A 20,862-nucleotide genomic window follows, 5' to 3' on the forward strand; every position below is an offset into this window, starting at 1 on the left:
GGTCCGCCTGCGCAGGCGTGCGCCCTGGGCGAGTGGTGACAGCCCGCGGAGGTCAGTGTGCCTCCGTCGGCAGCCTCACCACTGGCCTCGTCGCCCGGCTGCACGCGGATCCGTGAAACGCAGACCTGACGTCCTTAGCAGGTGCTCTGTAAGCTGCTGCACACTCTTATTATAGTTGAGTGTGCCCAGTTTCGGACCCACATAGGAGCAAAAAGCAAAGCTCGACTACATTGCCAGCAGTAGCAGCTGACATTTATTAAGAGCTACAGGCCAGGCATTGTTCTAAGCACTTTCTGAGTGTTACGTCATGGAATCATCATATCAGTACTATTTTATCCCGATTTTACGGGTGAGGAAACAGAGGCACAGAGCTGTCTCGGATAGGGGCTGGAGCCCAGGTGGGCTGGCTCCAGCCCTCGGGTAGTCACCACTGCACCACACTGCCTCTTCACCTGGAAGCAGTGTCCTGAGGCTGCTGAAGGGGTCTGAGGCTGCTGACAGATACACACACACACGCATACACACAGAGAGGCTCACACACACCCATGAAGGCCCTGTTCTCAGCTAAGGTGTCAATCTACAGGCCAGTATGAGCACCTCTGGGCAAGGACCTACAGGCAGAGAGATACAGGACTTGGCCCGGAGAACAAGGCATTTACCTCCATGTAATCCTGCCCCACGGCTCCATCCAAGGATGGCCACAGCCACAACGGGACCAGGAGCAGAAACACTGGGCCCCTTGGCAAAGGCTGACCAGCTGGGAGGAGCTGGAGGCAGAAGGGCTGCCATCCTAGGCTGGCCAGGGACATGTGGGCCACTCTCCAGATAGAGGGGACCCAGTGCTCTTGGAAGGCGTTTTCTTTCTCTGCCATCATTTAATGCGTGTGTGTGTGTGTGTGTGTGTGTGTGTGTGTGTGTGTGTTCTAGGTACCAGGCCCTAACAGAGCTCCGAGGGTACAGCAGTAAACAGGACAGATGAGGTCCACAGGACAGATGAGGTCCACAGCTCAGGGAGGGGTAGCAGGACCCAACAGCCAACCCCTGCTCTACCCAGCTCGGTAGCCTCCTCTAGCACGGGCTCCATGCCAGACGGCTCCACCACGCAGCTGTGGGAGCCTGACAGTGTCTTGACATTCTGGGTCTCAGCTTATGCAGCTGTGAAATAGGATCTAAATAACAGCACCGGCTGCATAGGTTGTCGAGCAGTCAGTATGTCACTGGATGACGTTCAGAGACTTGTGTGCCCATAGGGAATGTTCAGAAAGCCTGCTTACTCTTTTTATTTTCTCTCTCCACTTTCCTCTGCCCCGCCATACAGAATGGCTCTTGCCCAAGTTACGTGCCAAGATCTCTCCTGACATGGCCCGTGTGGCTACATCTGCCTGAAATCCTGCCTTCTAGAGATTTTTGTTACCTAAGACCCATAGCCAGCACCTCCTCTTCTGAAAGTCTCCATAAAGGCACCTCCTCATTTTTACGTTTATCCCTTTGATTCAATTCCGTCTGACCTCCAGCTCTGCCCCTTACAACTGTGTAACCTGGGGCCAGTTACACAGCTGCTCTGTGACTCAGTGCCCTCATCTGTAAAATGGGGATGATAATAGACCCCACCTTGTAGCATATTATGCAGAAGAAAGGAGTTAAAGCAGGTAAGGTCCTCACCTGTCCTGCGGTAGGTGCCCCTGAGAGTCAGCAGCAGAGGCTGGGACAGTGGGTGGGGTCTTAGTTTTGAGGGCGGGGCTCTTCCTTGCAGGCAGTGAGCCTGCTGCAGAGGAGGTGCTGGGTAGATGCTGGCGATCGGATGAGGCGAGAGGGAGGATTTATAGGCCACAGGGATGGACACTGCCAGGTGTGAGGCCAGAATATTTTTCTGCACTAAGAGGAGCTTGAACTGAATGGGATTCATTCACGGGAACAGAATCACATTTTGGACAAAATGCCCGTTCTCCATCGCCTTTTGTTCTCAAACTCATCCTCTGGGTCTCTGCCCCCCATCGGAGGGCAGAGAAGAGCAGGTGGGAGCCTTCTCCCTGGAGCCCCCTGCCACTGCCTGTGCCCACCACCTCTCACCTCCAGCCCCAGGAGCAGAGGGTGCCCGCTGGTGGGGGCAGGCAGGGAGGAAGGGGACACTGCCCAGCATGTGCGAGGCAGTTCTCTGCTGTGGCCTCAGTACATGAGCACAGCCATGCTGCCAGAATATGCTGTCGGCCCCAGGAAACTGCGGCTTGAGAGGTGGAGCACCTCAGCCCAGGTCACAGGGACCAGGACGCCAGAACTCACACACAGCCCTCCCTGACCAAAGCCGCAGCTTTTCAGGTACAGAGGTCTGGTGGTCGGTACAGAGGCTGGTGACTATATTTACCTTTCTTCTGCTCCCACCCGGCGTCCCGCTCGTCAGGCGGGCGCCCTCGGGAGGCCCCGGGTGGCTCGGGCCACATGTGAGGGGAGCCACGCTTGGTTCCTGGGAATCCATGCTCTCTTTCCTGACGACCGCCCCGCTGGCCTTCCCGGCTGGTGGCCAGGCTCCCGCAGGGCCTCCGGGCCAGGCTCCTCCAGAGCGTCTCCCTGAGGGCGGGAGGATCCCAATAGGAAATGTGGCAATTTTCTCTCGTCTGAATGGGAAGTTGGGCAATGTTTTTTGTTTTGCTTTTTTTGCCCTGTTTCCAGGTCATAACAGCAACTGAAGAGTCTTAAAGGGAAACTTGTCTTCTCAGGAATCACCAGCTGGGCTGTGGATTTTTCATTTGGCATCTTTTTAATTTCCCTCTTAACAAAGCCACCGTGCAGGGAGTGGAGCGACTGGCCTTAACCCAGGGCAAGTCTCCCTAAGGACCGGGACAGAACAAAAGGTTACTGACTTTGCAGAAGAAGCCTGGCAGGGTTCCAACCCTGACTCCACTGCTTTTTAACTGTGTGTCCTTAGGCAAGTCAGTTTGCTTCTCTGAGCTACTGCGGTTACAAGTGCAAACTGGGAGCTTGGTCCTGCCCTGACTGTCCTGCCAAGTTATCTTGAGATTGAAATAGAAAACACGTGGCCCGAGAAGCCTGTTGGACATGGACATGGGCTGCCCTGAAGCTCTAGAACAAATGAGGAGGCTGCGGGTTTGGAAGAAAAAGAATCTGCCACTCAGTCATTCCCCTGTCCTGCTCTTTCAGCATTGGCTGAGGGAGCACCTCCTACGTGCCCGCCCCGGGCTGGCTCAAGGAAGGCATCAAGGAGGCAAGACCCCCCATGCCCACTAGCACGTCATGAGAATTAATTTGCTGCATGGCCGATCTGCCCCAGATGTCAGAGGAGCACCTTAACTCATGTCTAGGACGGGTTGCCTCGCCATTTACTCCAGAAGCAGAGAGCAGGTGCAGAGGCCGGCGGGGCAAAGGCGAGTTCGGGGAATGCAGAACCCCTAGAAGGCCAGACCAGGCCTCCAGTCCACAAACAAGAGATGAGAAGCCAGCAGACTGGGTTTAATGGAAAGCACACATTGAAATAAAACATGTGGAGGGCCGGCCTCGTGGCTTAGCGGTTAAGTGCACGTGCTCCGCTACCGGTGGCCCGGGTTCGGATCCCGGGCGCGCACCGACGCACCGCTTCTCTGGCCATGCTGAGGCCGCGTCCCACATACAGCAACTAGAAGGATGTGCAGCTATGACATACAACTATCTGCTGGGGCTTTGGGGGGGAAAAAAAAGGAGGAGGATTGGCAATAGATGTTAGCTCAGAGCCAGTCTTCCTCAGCAAAAAAAAGAGGAGGATTGACATGGATGTCAGCTCAGGGCTGATCTTCCTCACACACACAAAAAAACAAAGATGTGGAATATCGCAGAAGTGCTGGGAGCGTGGAATGTCAGCGCACATTCAAACATCCAGCCCGAGATGCACAACAGGGAAAAACAGCTGCTCAACGGGGAACCAAAACTTCCAAAAGGAAAAGCTGACCCTCAATAATGAGGCTAGTTACTTATTGAGCACACGGATCATTCAGTGCAATAACCATTTTGCATATTAATCATGCAGGGATACCGCTCGGAGAATTGGCTATTCCGAGAATTGATTTTCAGCCAGTGAGCGATTGGCTGGCTTTCCCTCACGGAGCTGTGGTCCAGAGCAGGACCCTAACATGGACGCTCTCGATTACAGCCTGACATGCAACCTGAGGCTTCCCCGGGAAAACACGGAGGAGGCACCGAGCCAACCTGAGGCTGGATCACGGAAGACTTTCTGGAAGAGGTGATTCCTGAGCAGATTCCTACCAGGTGAGTAAACCCAGGGAACAGGCAGGCAGAGACAGGCGTAGGATGGGAGGCCACTGAGCCAGGGCCTGCAGGCATGGATGCCCTGGGGTATGTGGGGGACCAAATAATTGAGCGTGGCTGGGGCCTAAAGTGTGGGAGGGGCAGGGAGGGGGAAGAGACAGCTGCCTCCCTGTGCACTGAGGACACCCTGCCCCCTCCTGATGGAGACTTTATACTCTTCATCTCAAAAGGCGCCAGGACCCAGGCAGTGCACACAATAAGCATCTGCAGCTGGGTGTAAAGTGGGAGGGCAGGTGCTAGGTCCCTGGTGTCTGGGGGTCCCTGGGCTGTGAGGGCTTCCCAAGTCAAAAAGCATTACAGGCCCTGCCGGCCACCTCAGCGTGTCTACAGGCCACACTGGCCCGAGGCCCGGCAGCGTACCCCGCGTGTGGGCCCGAGGCCCGGCAGCGTACCCCGAGTGTGGACTCGAGGCCCGGCAGAGCTGTCCCTGCCCACCTCTCCTGCCTCAACGTCCCTGACCCAAAGTCCTGCTGAATTTGAGCTCTGAGGGCAGAAGCCAGAGGGGCTGCCCCGGCCCTGCCTGGCCCCAGGGGCTCTCCCAGAACCCGGGACTGGACACAAGTCAGCAAAACCAGGGAAACTTGCGGGTCACTCTCCCTCTTCATCCTGCAGCCTGGAGGCGGAGCTTGGCCTGAAGAGTTCCTCTTATTGGTGGAGCTGGCTGTCCGTAAATCCTCTCCCCAGCCTGCCAACAAACTGGCCCAGGGGTGAGCAGCGGCTAGCCTACAGTCCCTCACCTGAGACTAGCACCCAGGCGTCCCGGCTCAAGTTCCAGGCCAGCGCTCTGGCCATGCAGAAAGCCTGGCCATCGGGTTAACTGCACTTTCTTCTTTCAGGCAGATTAGTGAGCTCACATTCCCAGTGGCATCCCCAGGGCTTCCCAAGGTGACAAAAATAAACAGCTCCACTTTTTGGAAAGCCTTGGTGAAGGTGATGGGAGCTGTCTCTTCACTTTGCCACAGCTCAGTGCTTTAAAACCCAGATACCGGCGCCACACTGCCTGGATTTGAGTCTCTGCTCAGCCACTTACTGTCACCCAGGGAAGTCCCTAAAACATTTTCCATGTCTAATGCTTTAAGTTGTGCTTGCTTATAGGAACCAAGGGAGAACAATGTCAGATGGCCAAACGGCAGACCTGGTCCAAACCAGAAAGGTCCAAGATGGCGATGGGGTGCCATGTGCAAAAGGTGCCATGTGCAAGAAGGGAAGATATATGCATGCCACAAATGTCCCCGCTCCGAGTGATGACGTGGAGACCCCTCCCCCTTCACATCCCTAAGAACCTGCTCACCTCCCCTTCCAGGAGAAGGTGTTTTAGAGCACGAGCTCTGCCTCCTCCATTCATTGATCAATGGACAACGTTTCTGCTCTGCTATTCCAAACCCGGTCTCGTTCTATTGGCACAAGTGGCTCTGGGAAAAAGGACCCACTTGTGGGTCACCAGTCCCTTAGAGCTCGGTAACATTACAATCTGTGAGCTCTTGGGCAAGTTATTCAGCCTCTCTGGGCACAATGTCCTCATCTGTAAAATGGGCATAATAATAGCACCTCCACCTCACAGACTCGTTGAGAATATTTGATGAGTTTATACACGAAAAACACATAGAACCATGGAACCCAGGACAGCTCCCAGCACATGGCAAGCGTACGATGAATAGTCATTATTTCTCTTCAAATCACCTTGTTCCCAGATAATGTGCTATTTCTTGACCCAAATGCTCTCAGCCTTTTCTGAATAAATGCCGTCGTGAGCAATCTGTGTAGAAAGATTTGCCCCACTCTGGGGAACAAGCATCCTCAGCAGTGAAAGGAGAGGTCTGCGGCCAGGTTGACGTCATGGGACGATTGCTGAGGCCCATGCCAGTGCTCGAGTTCTGTCCCTCCGTGAAGAATGGTGACGTGGTATGGCTCCGTGAACCAGAGGGCAGGTGGCCAGGGCTCCCCGTTACCCAGAGCACACTCCTCCGTTCTTGCACAGTACACGTCTACACTGCTTTGCCCTTGGCCAAGTGTTCACACCCAATATCACCAATCCTCCCAGGAGCCCTATGAGGAGCCACTAGGCCGATGCCATGGGGAAGAATAGAGATTCAAGGAGAGCTGGCTTCGTCCGTCTCCAAATCCAGCGCCATCCCGCCATTCCACAGGGCCTGTGGCCACGCTCTCAGGCAGATCGTAAGAAAACTAACTCTATTGAGGATGTGGTCATTAAACGAACGTTCCTGGGGTGCTGGGGCCATTCAGCCTGTTCTGACACTTGTTCCTCATGTGTATACCTGCCCCCCAGTATCTGTTGAGCGAGCACCTCCTCACGCTGGGTTCTCCTGGCCCTTGCTCAGGTTCTTCCCTCTGACTACCTGCAACTTTGCTCATCCTTCAGTACTCAGCATCCCCCTTCTTCCCCCCAGAATCCTCCCTGGACCTCTCTCTGCCCCGCCTCTGTGTTCCACGTGCTGCTCACAGCTGCGCCAGCTCTGACCACCCTTTCGTGCAAGCGTCTGTCCTCATGTGTGCCTTCGCCTCTGGAGAGGAGCTCACCGAGGGCAGGGACTGTGTGCGTCTGTTATGGGGTGAACTGTCCCCCCTACATCGATATGTTGAAGCACTACCCCTGGTACCTCAGAATGTGACTGCATTTGGAGACAGGGCCTTTAAAGAGGAGAGTAAAGTAAAATGAGGTCACGGTGGGGGGGCCCTGATCCAGTATGACTGGTGTCCTTATACGAAGAGGAGATTAGGACACAGACATACACAGATGTGAAGTCACAGCTAGAAGATGGCCGTCTACAAGGCAAGGAGAAAGGTCTCAGAAGAAACCAACTCTGCCCACACCTTGATCTTGAACTTCTAACTTCCAGGACTGTGAGAAAATAGATTTCTGTTGTTTAAGCCCCTCAGTCTGTGGTGCTCTTCATGGCAGCCGAGCAGACTAATACAATGTCCTGAGCCTCTTCGAATTCCCAGGGCCTTCTTCCCGTCTGGCTCGGGGAAGGAGCCCAGTAGGTGCTTCTGGCACTGAACTCAAACTGTCCTCTGGAAGATTTCCTCAGGCTGGAGATTCGGCTTGAACAAGATGAAAATTTTCCCCCAGGAAAGGGTAGGAAAAAAAGGGGAGTTTCTATTGAGTATCATTTAAACAGAACATTTGAGATGACAATACCACTTTCTTCATCGGAACCAAATGCCTGGACAGTGGAACCTTGACTCAACCTAATATAAACACCAAGAAAAATATACAGGGAATTGCTATTGATTTAACGTGATTCCACCATGTCCCTGGATGACCTGAGGCAGGGGACTTGGCCTCCCTGAAACTCCATTTCCACCTGTGACATGTGGATAATGATGCTCAGCCTCCCAGTTTCAGACTTCCCTGGCAATTTGGTAAACACACTTGTGTTGATCTTTGTTCTGGTAAATAAAGGTTTATTACAAATATGGACGTATTTTCTTCTGAGTCCTGGTTGCTTCTACATCCATCACAGGAGACGAGGCACAGATGGGCCGTAGTTCCAGACCAGTTGCACTTCAAACCAGCTAAGTAGCCTTGGATGAGTGGCTTCAAGCCTTCTTTGAGCCTCAGTTCCCTGCCTGTAAAATGGAGGTAGCGATGCCTTCACTGTGGTGTGGCCCAGAGAACAGAATGGGAGACCTGTGTAAAGGTCTGGCACAGATCCAGCACTGTCTGGCTACTGGTTTTTGAATTTGGTTTAAAGAGAGGGTTCAAGGAGTCCCAAGGAGGGAGAGATCCTTTCTCAGTGCTGAGAACTTCCTGGAGGAGGGGGCAGGTGGACTGGGCCTTGTGGTGGGGTGGAGGATGGGTTTCAGCAGATCCTTAAGGACGATGACATCATCGCCTTCAACATCAATGTCCCCTCCTTGAGAATGACTTTTGGTATGCAGACAACCACCCCCCAAATCCAGAAGGTCACCAGCGGATAGTCTTATCATCCACAAAGTACAAGGCCATCAGTGGCCTGCGCCTCACCGGACACACAGCTCCGATTCACACGGCTCCTTCCCACACAACTTTGCTTCCAGCCTCTGCTCACTCTTCTCTGCCTGACCTCACCCTCACCCCCACTTCCCCCGGGAGGAAGGTGGACAGCGAGGAGGGACCACCCCTGTGGTGTAAGCGAGAGACAAGGAAACCAACTGACCAATTTCTTTTTCACCAAATCGCCTTCTTTGTCATCTGCTGAGTCTCTCTCACTGAGCTTCATGGTTTATTTTTCAGATTTTGGGCTGGGCTTCTTTGTTCCTGAGAAAAAAGGAAGAAGCCATTAGATACTTGCTGTCGCAGATGGGTAACTCAGGGGAGGTGGCCCGGAACAGGTGAGGGGCCCTGATGAGGACATCAGGATGGGCGACCCCAGCTCCCCTTGGAGACCTGGGCACCTCCTTCCTCTTCTCTGGCCTCTGTTTCTCCATTCGCGAGGTGGTTGGGTTGGATTAGATCTGTTTCCCACACTTGCTGCCCTGCTTATTAAATACAGGCCCCTTTCCAGAACATTCTTATCAGAAGGTCCTTCTTATGGACCTTCATAGAAACACTAGACTTTCTGTCCCCAAGATGTGAAAATAAAAGCAGTGCAAATTAAAATGAAGCGCTCATCTCCCCAGTCAAATTGGAAACAATTACCAAAATTGTAACCGGAATCACTGGCATGACAGAAGGAGAAAACTGTACAGCTCTTCTGGAGTTTGGAAATATGTTTCTAGAGCCATAAAAATATTTAGGCCCTTTGGCCCAACTACTCCATCTATAAAAGTTAGCCTAAAGCAGTAACAAAAACATGCACAAAGATTTAAGCCAAAGATTGTCATTACAGTGTTTTTCATGTTAGAAAAATAGTATTCGCAATAGTAAAAAATATCTAACAGGAAAGTGTAAATAAATTACGATATCCAAATGATGGAAACTCACGTAGTGCTTAAAGTCTTAAAGGGGAACATTTAATGTCATGGGAAATGCTTATAACATATTCTTACTTGACAAAAAGAGGAGGACACATTAAAAAGTATATATTAGTCAGCATTAAAAATAGATGTACTTATAGAGTCACACTATTATACAATTTTTGTACTTAAACTATGCCCATGTGTTTTTTAAATTTAAAGTATTTATACACTAAATTATTTATTCAACAATTATTTATTAAGCTCCTAGTATCTAGGTTAAGAGGAAGCAAGGTGCCACCTGTGTCTCGTCCCAGCAAAAACTCAGGGACACTCCAGCCCACTGGACCTTTGTTTTCAGGCCTCTCTTGCTGTTTCTTGGGCTGCCCCCTTAACCTATAATGCTTTCCTCCTTCCCTTCTCTCACCTTCCAGGCCCACATCCTCTGCTCGTCTGTCTGTTCCTTCTGGAAAATCTGAATCACATCCTCCTGTGCATGTACCTTAGCAAGTCCCATTAGCCTAGCAGGAAGAAAATTGTACAGGCTGACTGTTCTCTTGTCTGTGTCCTCGCCAGTGACCGAGACCTTCTCCTGATGGATCATTTTATGTGTCGACTTAGCAAGGCCATGGTGCCCAGTTGTTTGGTTGAACACCTAGAGAACAGGCTAGATGTTGCTGGTATTTTTTAGATACAATTAACATTTACAATCTGGCTTAAAGCTGGCTTTAAGGAAAGCAATGACCCTCCATAATGTGGGTGGGCCTCATTCATTCATTTGAACGCCTTAAGCGCAAAGACTGAGGTACCTTGAAGAAGAAGGAATTTTGCCTCAAGAGGAGAACTAGAAATTCTGCCTGAGTTTCCAGACTTCAGACCAAGACTGCAACATCAACTTTTACCAGAATTTCTAGCCCACTGGCTCGCCATATGGGTTTTGGGCTTGCCAGCCCCCACAATCTCATGAGCCAATTCCTTAAAATTTCTCTCTCTGTCTCTCTCACTTTCTATCTATATGTACACCTATATCTATATCTATACATATCTAATATACAGGCATACATCCTATTGATTCTGTTCCTCTGGAGAACTCTGACCAATGTATTCCTCACACTCGGGGGCCATAGCTGATCCATCTCTGTGTGCACAGAGTCTGACAGAGTGCCTGGCCCGAGAGGTGTACAGAAAACAGAATGGGGGGGCCAGGAAGAGAGGAGTCAGAATGGGACTGGATGGGATGGGATGGGACAGAGCCAGCCAGAATGACGTTATCCATGGCCACCACCGGCCCACCTCCACAGGCTGCATTCCCATTCTAGTTTATATGAATGGCTGTCACCATACAACTCCAGGGAGCGTCATTCACACAGATGTCACTGTAAATGTTCCCCTGGAGTTATGCAACATGGTGGCCCTGCAGATACCTAAGGATGAAGATGGGCTCCAAATGATCAGGCAAGAGGCAGGATTTGAAAAGAAATGAGAAGAGAGGAAAGAGCAAGGCTACTGGAGTCAGAAACTTGGGTCCCCACCCTGGCTTTGCCATTGTGACCAAGCACAAGTTACTTAACTTCTGGGTCTGTTTTCTTATCAGTCAGTTGATGATGGTTATCACTCTCTCATATCGTGATTGTTAGATAAGGGATAATGTGTATAAAAGGCCTTGGGAGATGCCTGGCAAATCCCTGGTGTGTAATTAATGGCAACCATCATTCACTGAGCTGGAGAAGTCTCAGAAGGTAACAGATTTGGAGACAGGAGGAAATGAAGAGTTCTGTTTAGGAAGTGTGGAGCTTGAGATGTTTGTGTGACATCCTAGTGCAAATACCACTTGGGCAGTTGGAAACAAGAGTGGTGCTTGAGAAGCGGTCTGGGCTCGAGATAAATTAAGGGTAATAACACCATGGGTTAGGTAAGACTGCCCAGGGCGAGAGTGTAGAGGAGAAGACTCCTAAGAAACCCCAATGTGGAAAGAGCAGACAGCAGGTGGAAAATGGCAAAGGAGACCGAGTTGGAGAAAACAGGGAGAGTGAGGTGTTAGCAAAGGCCAGACAAGAATTTTCAGAGGGGATGAGTGGTCAGCTGTGTTGAATACGGCTCAGACATCAAGTAAGAGGAATGAAGAGCGTCCACTGCATGTGGCCACATGAAGGCCATTGGTAAGTGTAATGAGAGTGATTTAAGTGGAGTGGTTGGGGAGAGCCTGGAACATCTGGAAGGGGAGACAAATCTTTCCAGAATGCTGGCCAAGAGGTGGAGCAGAGAAGAGGGCAGGCAGTGAGGTGTGGATCAGAGGACGGAAAGTAGGTAAAAGGATGGCTAGGACTGCAGACTTGGAATTGGAGAAATGAGGACTTCTGTTGAATGGCATCTCTATCCCCAGTGAAGCACAAGGCCAAGCAATCAACTGAAGGGGAAGAAGGAGGGAGGCGTGGGGCAGGTTTGCAACACTGTGAAATAGTCACTAGGGACATCTGGGGAGCAGCCTTAAAACCAAGCCTGATCAGGTAGCAGGATGCTGTAGAAGGTCCATTCACGGCTCAGTACTGAAGAAGGAAGATGGTGGCTCTCACTAGCTTTGGGTGTTCATGAGGGAGGGACAGAGGGTGAGGGACAGGCATGACAAGGCAGTTAAAGGAGAACGTCAAGCTTCCATTGGGGGCTTAGATTGGAGAACCGCTGAGAGAAGACGTGATTCGAGCTGTGGTCAAAGGGTGGCTTTTGTTAGGATGTACATCACCCATCCAAGCTGGAACCACCTAAAAATCAAGGTCAGAGCAGGTGAACAGTCACGAATGTGGATGAAGCTTCGAGCAAAGAAATGGGTGGGAGGAGAAGAGAAGGCAAGGAGTGGACATGAAGAAATCATAGCGTGTGTTAAATATTTCCACATGATAATTAAGGTGGGGAACACGGGCATGGGGTGGGGGTGAACAGTGTGCTCAGCAGATCCAAACGACAGGCTGAATAAATCCTCCGTGTTGAGAGGTGAGGTGTGCCCTAGGCCGAGGACGGGGAGAGACTCATGCACTCCTTCCAGAAAACAGGCTGCCAAAGAGGAACATTGCTGGCACCAGGATGATGTGTGGGTGGTGGCTGTGCTTTCTCCAGAGCCACAGCCAACTCTGGTCTTCTACTCCCTGGCCAGCAAGGAGAAGGATGAGGATTGCTAAGTCAATAAGAACCCGCTGCCCAGGGGAGCTGTCTGCAGCAGAGTCTGAGACTGTGCACCTCACTCTACAGAGACCAGCACAGAGCTGAGACCAACCTCATCATCCTTGAGATGCCACATCACAGGTCAGAGGCCGCAGTGCAAGGCCAAGTGCAGAGAGCTTGCACCCCAGGCAGCAGGGAGCCATGGGTTCAAATCCCAGCTCTAAGCTGCCAGCCATGTTAGAAATAAAGCAAGCAGGGCTCAGAGAAGAATCTTTACCCACCAACCTGCCACAGAGGTCCGTTCTGGGCCCAGAAGCTTGAAGTCAGACCCTCACTCATAAGCATGTGTTGGGCGGAAGGACAAAAGCAAAGACAAGGCCCCGACGTGGATCAGTGCATCACAAAAGGGCAGCCGACAGCCAAGGTGGACTTGCTCTCCCCAACCAGGCTCGAGCAAGCTGGAGGCCCCTTCCTGGAAGTGCCCGGAGTCACTGCCTTGGGCTCTGTCCACTCTGCTGAGCAAGGCCCAGGGGTTCCAACAGCCTCTGGCTGACAGCTCGGGACAGGGAACGCCGCAGACTCCTTGGTCCCCAAGTTCTTGGTCTGCTTAACTCTTGGTTGTGACTTTCTTCTTCTTCTTTTTTTTTTTTTTTTTTTTTTTTTTTGCTGGGAAAGATTCGCCCTGAGCTAACATCTGTTGCCAATCTTCCCATTTTTTTTCCTCCCCAAATTCCCAGTGTATAGTTGTATATTCTAGTTGTAAGTCCTTCTAGTTCTTCTGTGTGAGCTGCCACCACAGCATGACTACTGACAGACGAGTGGTGTGGTTCCACACCGGGAACTGAACCTAGGCCACTGAAGCAGAGTGCACCAAATTTTAACCACTAAGGCATCAGGGCCGGCTCTGTGACTTTCTTCTTAATTTTCAGGGTTAATTCTCTGCGGACTTTGGCATGTAGCTAAAGCTAACCCTGAAACAAGATATTGAAAAGGAATGTAGAAAATAGAGCAGCTTTAAAAGAAAGAAAGGAAGGAAGGGGAGAGAGGAATGAGGACATTTACCAGATTACCAGCCTTTGGAATAATAACCACAGCCATAATCACTCATAATCAATTTCATTTTTACATTAACATCTGTCAGACACCACACTAAGCACTTTATGTGCATTTTCTCACTTAATCTTCACCAAGTTGATTTTTAAATCCCTCAATTTTCAAATCCCTTGTTCCAGTTGTTCTGTAAGAGTCTCAGTAATTCTTGAAATCATCCCCAAAGCCAAGTCTGTGAGCATAACTTACCTCTTTCCTGGAGCTTCCCTCCCCTGTTAGAGCAGACTGAATATGCTTCATGGATAGATCAGCTCTTGATATAATCAGATAGAAACCTAGGAAATTGTGAAAGAAAACAGCATTAATGGTTACATGGCATCCGGCTGTTTCTGTAAACATTCTGTGACAAGCGATAAATGATTAACGATGAATTATTGATGGCTAGCTCAGTGTATTAAAAACAGGCCCAGGTGTGGGGCAGCAGGTTCCAGACAAGGAGTCGAAAGCAGAGGTGTCCTGGCGAAGCCACTGCTGACTAACAGATTAACCTTCCTGGGTGTCCACTCCCTTCTCGCTAACATGAGGATGGACCCACCTGCCCGGGCTGTGGGGAGGGTCAGGTGACGTGACACACCGGAATTGTGATGCAGGACACAAACAAATGCAGGCTGATCAAGTCCTAAGCCCAGAGGAGAAGGATGAGGGGTTAACTCTTGCCTCTTGTACTCTGTCGACGGAGGAACAAAATCGGCCCGTGGAGAAATACAGGAGAGCCGTCAACTGTGAAATGCTGCACCCATGGTGATCGCCTTTGTTGGTATTTTGTGAAGGCCATGTAGTCCTCCTGACCTCTCTCTCTACCTCGAGACTGATGTGCACGTGCTAATCCTACTCTCTCTTCAGGACCCTGAGATAAACAGAGGGCTGGTGTGGCAGAGGAAAGATTCTTCTCTGAGCCCTGCTTGCTTTATTTCTAACATGGCTGGCAGCTTAGAGCTGGGATTTGAACCCATGGCTCCCTGCTGCCTGGGGTGCAAGCTCTCTGCACTTGGCCTTGCACTGCGGCCTCTGACCTGTGATGTGGCATCTCAAGGATGATGAGGTTGGTCTCAGCTCTGTGCTGGTCTCTGTAGAGTTTGTGGGTCTTGTGGGCACATCCTTCTCATCTTCTCAAGGATTTCCCTCCAGCAATTATCCCATTTCTCTTCAGCATCCTCAATTTCTCCCACTCTATTAGATCATTCCAGGATATATACAAAAATGTCTTAATATCACCAATTAAAAAACAAAACTAAGAAATGTTGGCAAGGATGTGGAGAAATTGGAGCCCTCATACATTGCCTGTGGGAATGTAAACTGGTTTAGCCACTGTGGAAAATAGTTGGTGGTTTCTCAAAAAGTAAATATAGAATTACCATATGACCCTGCAATTCTATTCTGAGGAACATACCCAAGAGAATGGAAAACAGGTGTTCAAACAAAAACTGGTACATGAATGCTCACAGCAGTGCTATTCACAATAGCTAAAAGGTGGAAAGAGTCCAAATGGCCATCAACTGATAACTGGATAAACAATCGTGGTCTATCGGTACAATGGAATATTATTCAGCCATAAAAAGGAATGAAGTGGTGATAAATGTTACAATGTGGAAGAACCCCAAAACCATTATGCTAAGTGAAAAAACCCAGACATAAAAGGTCACGTGTTGTATGATTCCATTTAAGTGAAGTGTCCAAACAGGCAAATCCATAGAGGCAGAAAGCAGATTAGCGGTTATCCCGGCTGGGGGAGGGGGTGAATGGGGAGCAACTATTTAATGGATAAGACATTGCTTTTGGGGTGATGAAAATGCTTCGGAACTAGACAGAGATGATGGTTGCACAACACTGTGAATATACTAAATGCCGCTGAATTGTTCACTTTAAAATGGTTAATTTTATGTCAAGCAAATTTCTTCTCAATTAAAACATCAACTTCCTTTGACCCCGTGACCTCTGTTATCATCTCATTTCTTTGCTCTTTGTTACAGCAAAATTCTCCCAAAGAGAATTCACCGTCTCTACGTTGCACCTTCCATTCTTTCCTCAACTCGAGCCCATAGGGTTTTTGACCCACCACACCGCTCAAGTTGCTCTTATTGAGGACATCAATGATCCAAAGTCAATAGTCAATGTCCTATAACCTCCCAGCAGCTTTAATGAAGCTGACCACTCCTCTTCCTTCTGGGTCCTTCTAGAAACTTCCTTTTCCCATCTTCCAGCCAACATGCTGGCCCGGTTTTCCCTCAGCCTCTCCGGCCACTCCTTCTTAGTCGGCTCAGCTGCTCACCCTCACCTACCAGACCTCCAAGGTGGGGCGTCCCAGGACTCAGCCCAAAGCCCTCGTCTCTGTTGTGCACCCTCTCTCCTCGGGTGACCTCACCCAGACACAGAGCCTGAAAACCATCACTATGCTGCTGACACTCCCAAACCTCTGTCTCAGGCTTGAACCTTTCCCAGAGATACAGACTCACATGTCCACCCACTGGGTCAGTGCCCTCACTTGGCTAAGAAGCTTCTCAATCATAGCAGGTCCCAAACTGAACTTCCAACATCCCTGCCCAAATCCCGTCTTTCCTCAGGTCTCCCCCTATTCCAGGCTCTCCTCCCTGCCAAACAGCAGAGACTCCTTCCTTCCTCTGGATGCCCTCCTAGTGCCTGTCCAAATTGTCACAACTCTCATCAGTTCTGCGGTCAGTTATATCTGGGGCAGACCACGTCATCTCTCACCTGGGAGATGGCCACAGCCTTCTGATGGCTGTCCCTTCTCATCCCCCACTCCACAGATATAAAAAGCAACTCCATCACTAATCAAGCCCTGCAACCTCCATCTATCCCACTCTGATCTACTTCCGGAATGGCACCAATCACCACCTGATGAATATTTACCTGTTTGTTATCTGTGTCCTCCAACTAGAATATGTAGCCAGGAGAGCTGGGATTTGGTCTTTGTGCCCATCACTCTCTCCGCCTCCCCAGCTCCAGTCCCCAGCTTCTCTGCCTGGCTCTTGCCCCAGGAGGCTGGCCCTGAAGGACGGCATCGGCTGACTCCCTTGCAACTGGCTGTCGGCCCAAGAGAGGCACCAGCAGGAGATCACGGGGTGGAAAGAGAAAGAGGTGGGGATGTTTCTTCCCTGCCACCTCCCTGCTCTAACTCAGCAGCTCTGGCAACAGTTGCGTCCTCCCCAACTACCGCTCCCTCTGGGCAGCCCTCCTCCATGGCTCCAGCCCTCCATGGGCTCCCCAGACACTACTTCCTTCCCTTGCCCTCAGTGCTAGCGGTAATGGCTCCTTGCTGTCACAGGGAGCCTGGCCATCCCTCGTTTCTTCCTTTACACCTGCCCACCCCTCTGTAAGTCCTCCCTACACTCAAACATCTAGGGTGGATTCTGTTTCCTCCTGAAACCCTAGCCCAGCCTGCTAGTCACATTCACTGCTGGGTCCAGCACCTAGAATAAAATGCACCGCAACACAGTGGATGCTCAATTAATATTTTTAATTAGTTAATTAGCAGAAGAAAGAATGGAAGGAAATCAATATGCTACTTAAAGGAATGAATAGATCAAGGAATGGAGCAAACCATCTTGTTTCTTTTAAGAAAAGAATGAATTAAGCCAATGAGTTAAATTTCATGGAACCATAAATGGGATAAAAAAGTCAACGAATCTGTGGGTTACTTTGAATTGAGTGCTCAACAGAGTTCTGAATCTGTCTTCTATATTGGCTCTTACTTTGAAGGTTAAGATTGCAGGACCTATCAACTATGGGAAGAAAATCAGAGAAGCCACAAATACATGGAGATTAAACAAAATGCTACTGAACAACGACTGGGTTAACGAAGAAATCAAAGAAGAAATCAAAAAATACCTGGAGACAAATGAAAATGAAAATACGACATGCCAGAATTTATGGGATACAGCAAAAGCGGTTCTAAGAGGGAAGTTTATAGCGATACAGGCCTATCTCAACAAACAAGAAAAATCTCAAATAAACAATCTAGCAATGCACCTAAAGGAACTGCAAAAAGAAGAACAAACAAAGCCCAAAATCAGTAGAAGAAGGGAAATAATAAAAATCAGAGCAGAAATAAATGAAATAGAGACCAAAAAAACAATAGAAAAAATTAATAAAACCAAGAGCTGGTTCTTTGAAAAGATCAACAAAATTGACAAACCTTTAGCTAGACTCACCAAGAAAAAAAGAGAGAAGGCACAAATAAGTAAAATCAGAAATGAAAGAGGAGAGGTTACAACAGACACCTCAGAAATACAAAAGATTATAAGAGAATACTATGAAAAGCTATATGCCAACCAATTCGACAATCTGGAAGAAATGGATAAATTAGTAGAATCATACAACCTTCCAAAACTGGATCAAGAAGAAGTAGAGAATTTGAATAGACCAATCACCAGTAAGGAGATCGAAACAGTAATCAAAAACCTCCCCAAAAATAAAAGTCCAGGACCAGACGGCTTCCCTGGTGAATTCTACCAAACATTCAAAGAAGACTTAATACCTATCCTTCTCAAACTCTTCCAAAAAATTGAGGAGGGGGGGAAGCTCCCTAACTGATTCTATGAAGCTGACATTACCCTGATACCAAAACCAGACAAGGACAACACAAAAAAAAGAAAATTACAGGCCAATATCACTGATGAACATTGATGCGAAAATCCTCAACAAATACTAGCAAATCGCATACAACAATACGTTAAAAAGATTATACACCATGATCAAGTGGGATTTATTCCAGGTATGCAGGGATGGTTTAACATTCGCAAATCAATCAACGTAATACACCACATTAATAAAATGAAGAACAAAAAATCACATGATCATCTCAATAGATGCAGAGAAAGCATTTGACAAGATACAGCATCCATTTATGATAAAAACTCTGAATAAAATGGGTATAGAAGGAAAGTACCTCAACATAATAAAGACCATATATGAGAAACCCACAGCTAATATCATCCTCAATGGTGAAAAACTGAAAGCTATCCCTCTAAGAACAGGAACCAGACAAGGATGCCCACTGTCGCCACTCTTATTTAACATAGTATTGGAAGTCCTAGCCAGAGCAATCAGGCAAGAGAAAGAAATAAAAGGGATCCAAATTGGAAAGGAAGAAGTGAAACTGTCACTATTTGCAGATGACATGATTTTATATATAGAAAACCCTAAAGAATCCACCAGAAAACTTTTAGAAGTAATAAACGAATATGGTCAAGTTGCAGGATACAAAATCAACATACAAAAATCAGTTGCATTTCTGTACACTAACAACGAAGTAGCAGAAAGAGAAATTAAGAATACCATCCCATTTACAATTGCAACAAAAAGAATAAAATACCTAGGAATAAACTTAACCAAAGAGGTGAAAGATCTGTACACCGAAAACTATAAAACATTTCTGAAAGAAATTGAAGAAGACACAAAGAAATGGAAAGATATTCCGTGCTCTTAGATTGGAAGAATTAACATAGTTAAGATGTCCGTACTTCCTAAAGCCATCTATAGATTCAATGCAATCCCTATCAAAGTTCCAACAACATTTTTCACAGAAATAGAACAAAGAATCCTAAAATTTATATGGAACAACAAAAGACCCCGAATAGCTAAAGGAATCCTGAGAAAAAAGAACAAAGCTGGAGGTATCACACTCCCTGATTTCAAAATATACTACAAAGCTATAGTAACCTAAACAGCATGGTACTGGCACAAAAACAGACACACAGATCAATGGAATAGAATTGAAAGCCCAGAAATAAACCCACACATCTATGGACAGCTAATCTTTGACAAAGGAGCCAAGAACATACAATGGGGAAAAGAAAGTCTCTTCAACAAATGGTGTTGGGAAAACTGGATAGCCACATGCAAAAAAATGAAAGTAGACCCTTAACTTACACCATACACAAAAATTAACTCCAAATGGATTAAAGACTTGAATGTAAGACCTGAAACTATGAAACTTCTAGAAGAAAACATAGGCAGTACGCTCTTTGACATCGGTCTTAGCAACATGTTTTCAAACACCATGTCTGACGGGGCAAGAGAAACAATAGAAAAAATAAACAAATGAGACTACATCAAACTAAAAAGCTTCTGCACAGCAAAGGAAACCATCAACAAAACAAAAAGACAACCTAACAATTGGGAGAAGATATTTGCAAACTATACATCTGATAAGGGCTCAATCTCCAAAATATATAAAGAACTCATGCATCTCAACAACAAAAAAACTAACAACCCAATTAAAAAATGGGCAAAAGACCTGAACAGGCATTTCTCCACAGAAGATATACAGATGGCCAACAGACACATGAAAAGATGTTCAAAATCACTAACTATCAGGGAAATGCAAATCAAAACTACAATGAGATATCACCTCACGCCTGTCAGAATGGCTATAATTAACAAGACAGGAAACAGCATGTGTTGGAGAGGATGTGGAGAGAAGGGAACTCTCATACACTGCTGGTGGGAGTGCAAACTGGTGCAGCCACTATGGAAAACAGTATGGAGATTCCTCAAAAAATCAAGGATAGAACTACCATATGATCCAGCTATTCCACTGTTGGGTATTTATCCAAAGAACTTGAAAACACCAATTTGCAAAGGTACATGCACCCCTGTTTTCATTGCAGCGTTATTCACAATAGCCAAGACTTGGAAGCAACCTAAGTGCCCATCAAGGGACGAATGGATAAAGAAGATGTGGTATGTATACACAATGGAATACTACTCAGCCATAAGAAACGATGAAATCCAGCCATTTGTGACAACATGGATGGACATTGAGGGTATAATGCAAAGTGAAATAAGTCAGAGGGAGAAGGTCAAATACCGTATGATTTCCTTCATTAAGTAGTAGATAATAACAACAATAAACAAACACATAGGGACAGAGATTGGATTGGTGGTTACCAGAGGGGAAGGGGGGAGGGAGGAGAGTGAAAGGGATAATTCAGTACATGTGTGTGGTGATGGGTTGTAATTAGTATTTTGGTGGTGAACATGATGTAATCTATGCAGAAATAGAAGTACAATGACGTACACCTGAAATTTTTGCAATGTTATAAACCAATGTTACTGCAATAAACAAAAAATTAAAAAAAAAAAAAAAAAAGATTGCAGGACCTTCCTTCCAGCCAGATGGATGAAGTTTCTGAGATCCCCTTGACCCTGGAGCAGGCCAGGAGCCCAGCTGCTGGCCCCACCTTCCTGGTCAGGCTGCACATGCTCTGAGGTTGTGCATGGAGCGTTCAGGCTTACCCTCTGCCTGCAGCAGCAAAGACTCTGCCCTGCTCAGGGCAAGTCCCAGGGCCCACGCCCCTGCACCAAGGAGAGGGAATGCCAAGTGGCTTCTCCAACAAGAGAGGACTTTCCTCGCTAAGCAGG

The 20,862-nt window shown here is 48.2% G+C and overlaps 1 protein-coding gene across 4 annotated transcripts in view; it reads right to left on the reverse strand.

The window, feature by feature from the left end:
• Positions 1–20,862, reverse strand: part of SLC2A9 (solute carrier family 2 member 9) — a 261,777-nt gene that overhangs the window by 214,420 nt on the left and 26,495 nt on the right. For 3 of the 4 annotated variants that reach the window (XM_058546727.1, XM_058546729.1, XM_058546726.1), the window contains exons 2-3: positions 13,669–13,754; positions 8,475–8,575 (exon numbers count right to left, since the gene is read on the reverse strand). In XM_058546727.1, the coding sequence (XP_058402710.1) occupies positions 8,475–8,537 (63 nt within the window). In that variant the 5' untranslated portion in view covers positions 8,538–8,575; positions 13,669–13,754. Of the gene's footprint in view, positions 1–2,362; positions 2,817–8,474; positions 8,576–13,668; positions 13,755–20,862 lie in introns of those variants that run through there. The other variant, XM_058546730.1, reaches the window with a different exon arrangement.

This window comes from Diceros bicornis, chromosome 8, assembly GCF_020826845.1.
Source record: "Diceros bicornis minor isolate mBicDic1 chromosome 8, mDicBic1.mat.cur, whole genome shotgun sequence".
NCBI lineage: Eukaryota > Metazoa > Chordata > Mammalia > Perissodactyla > Rhinocerotidae > Diceros > Diceros bicornis.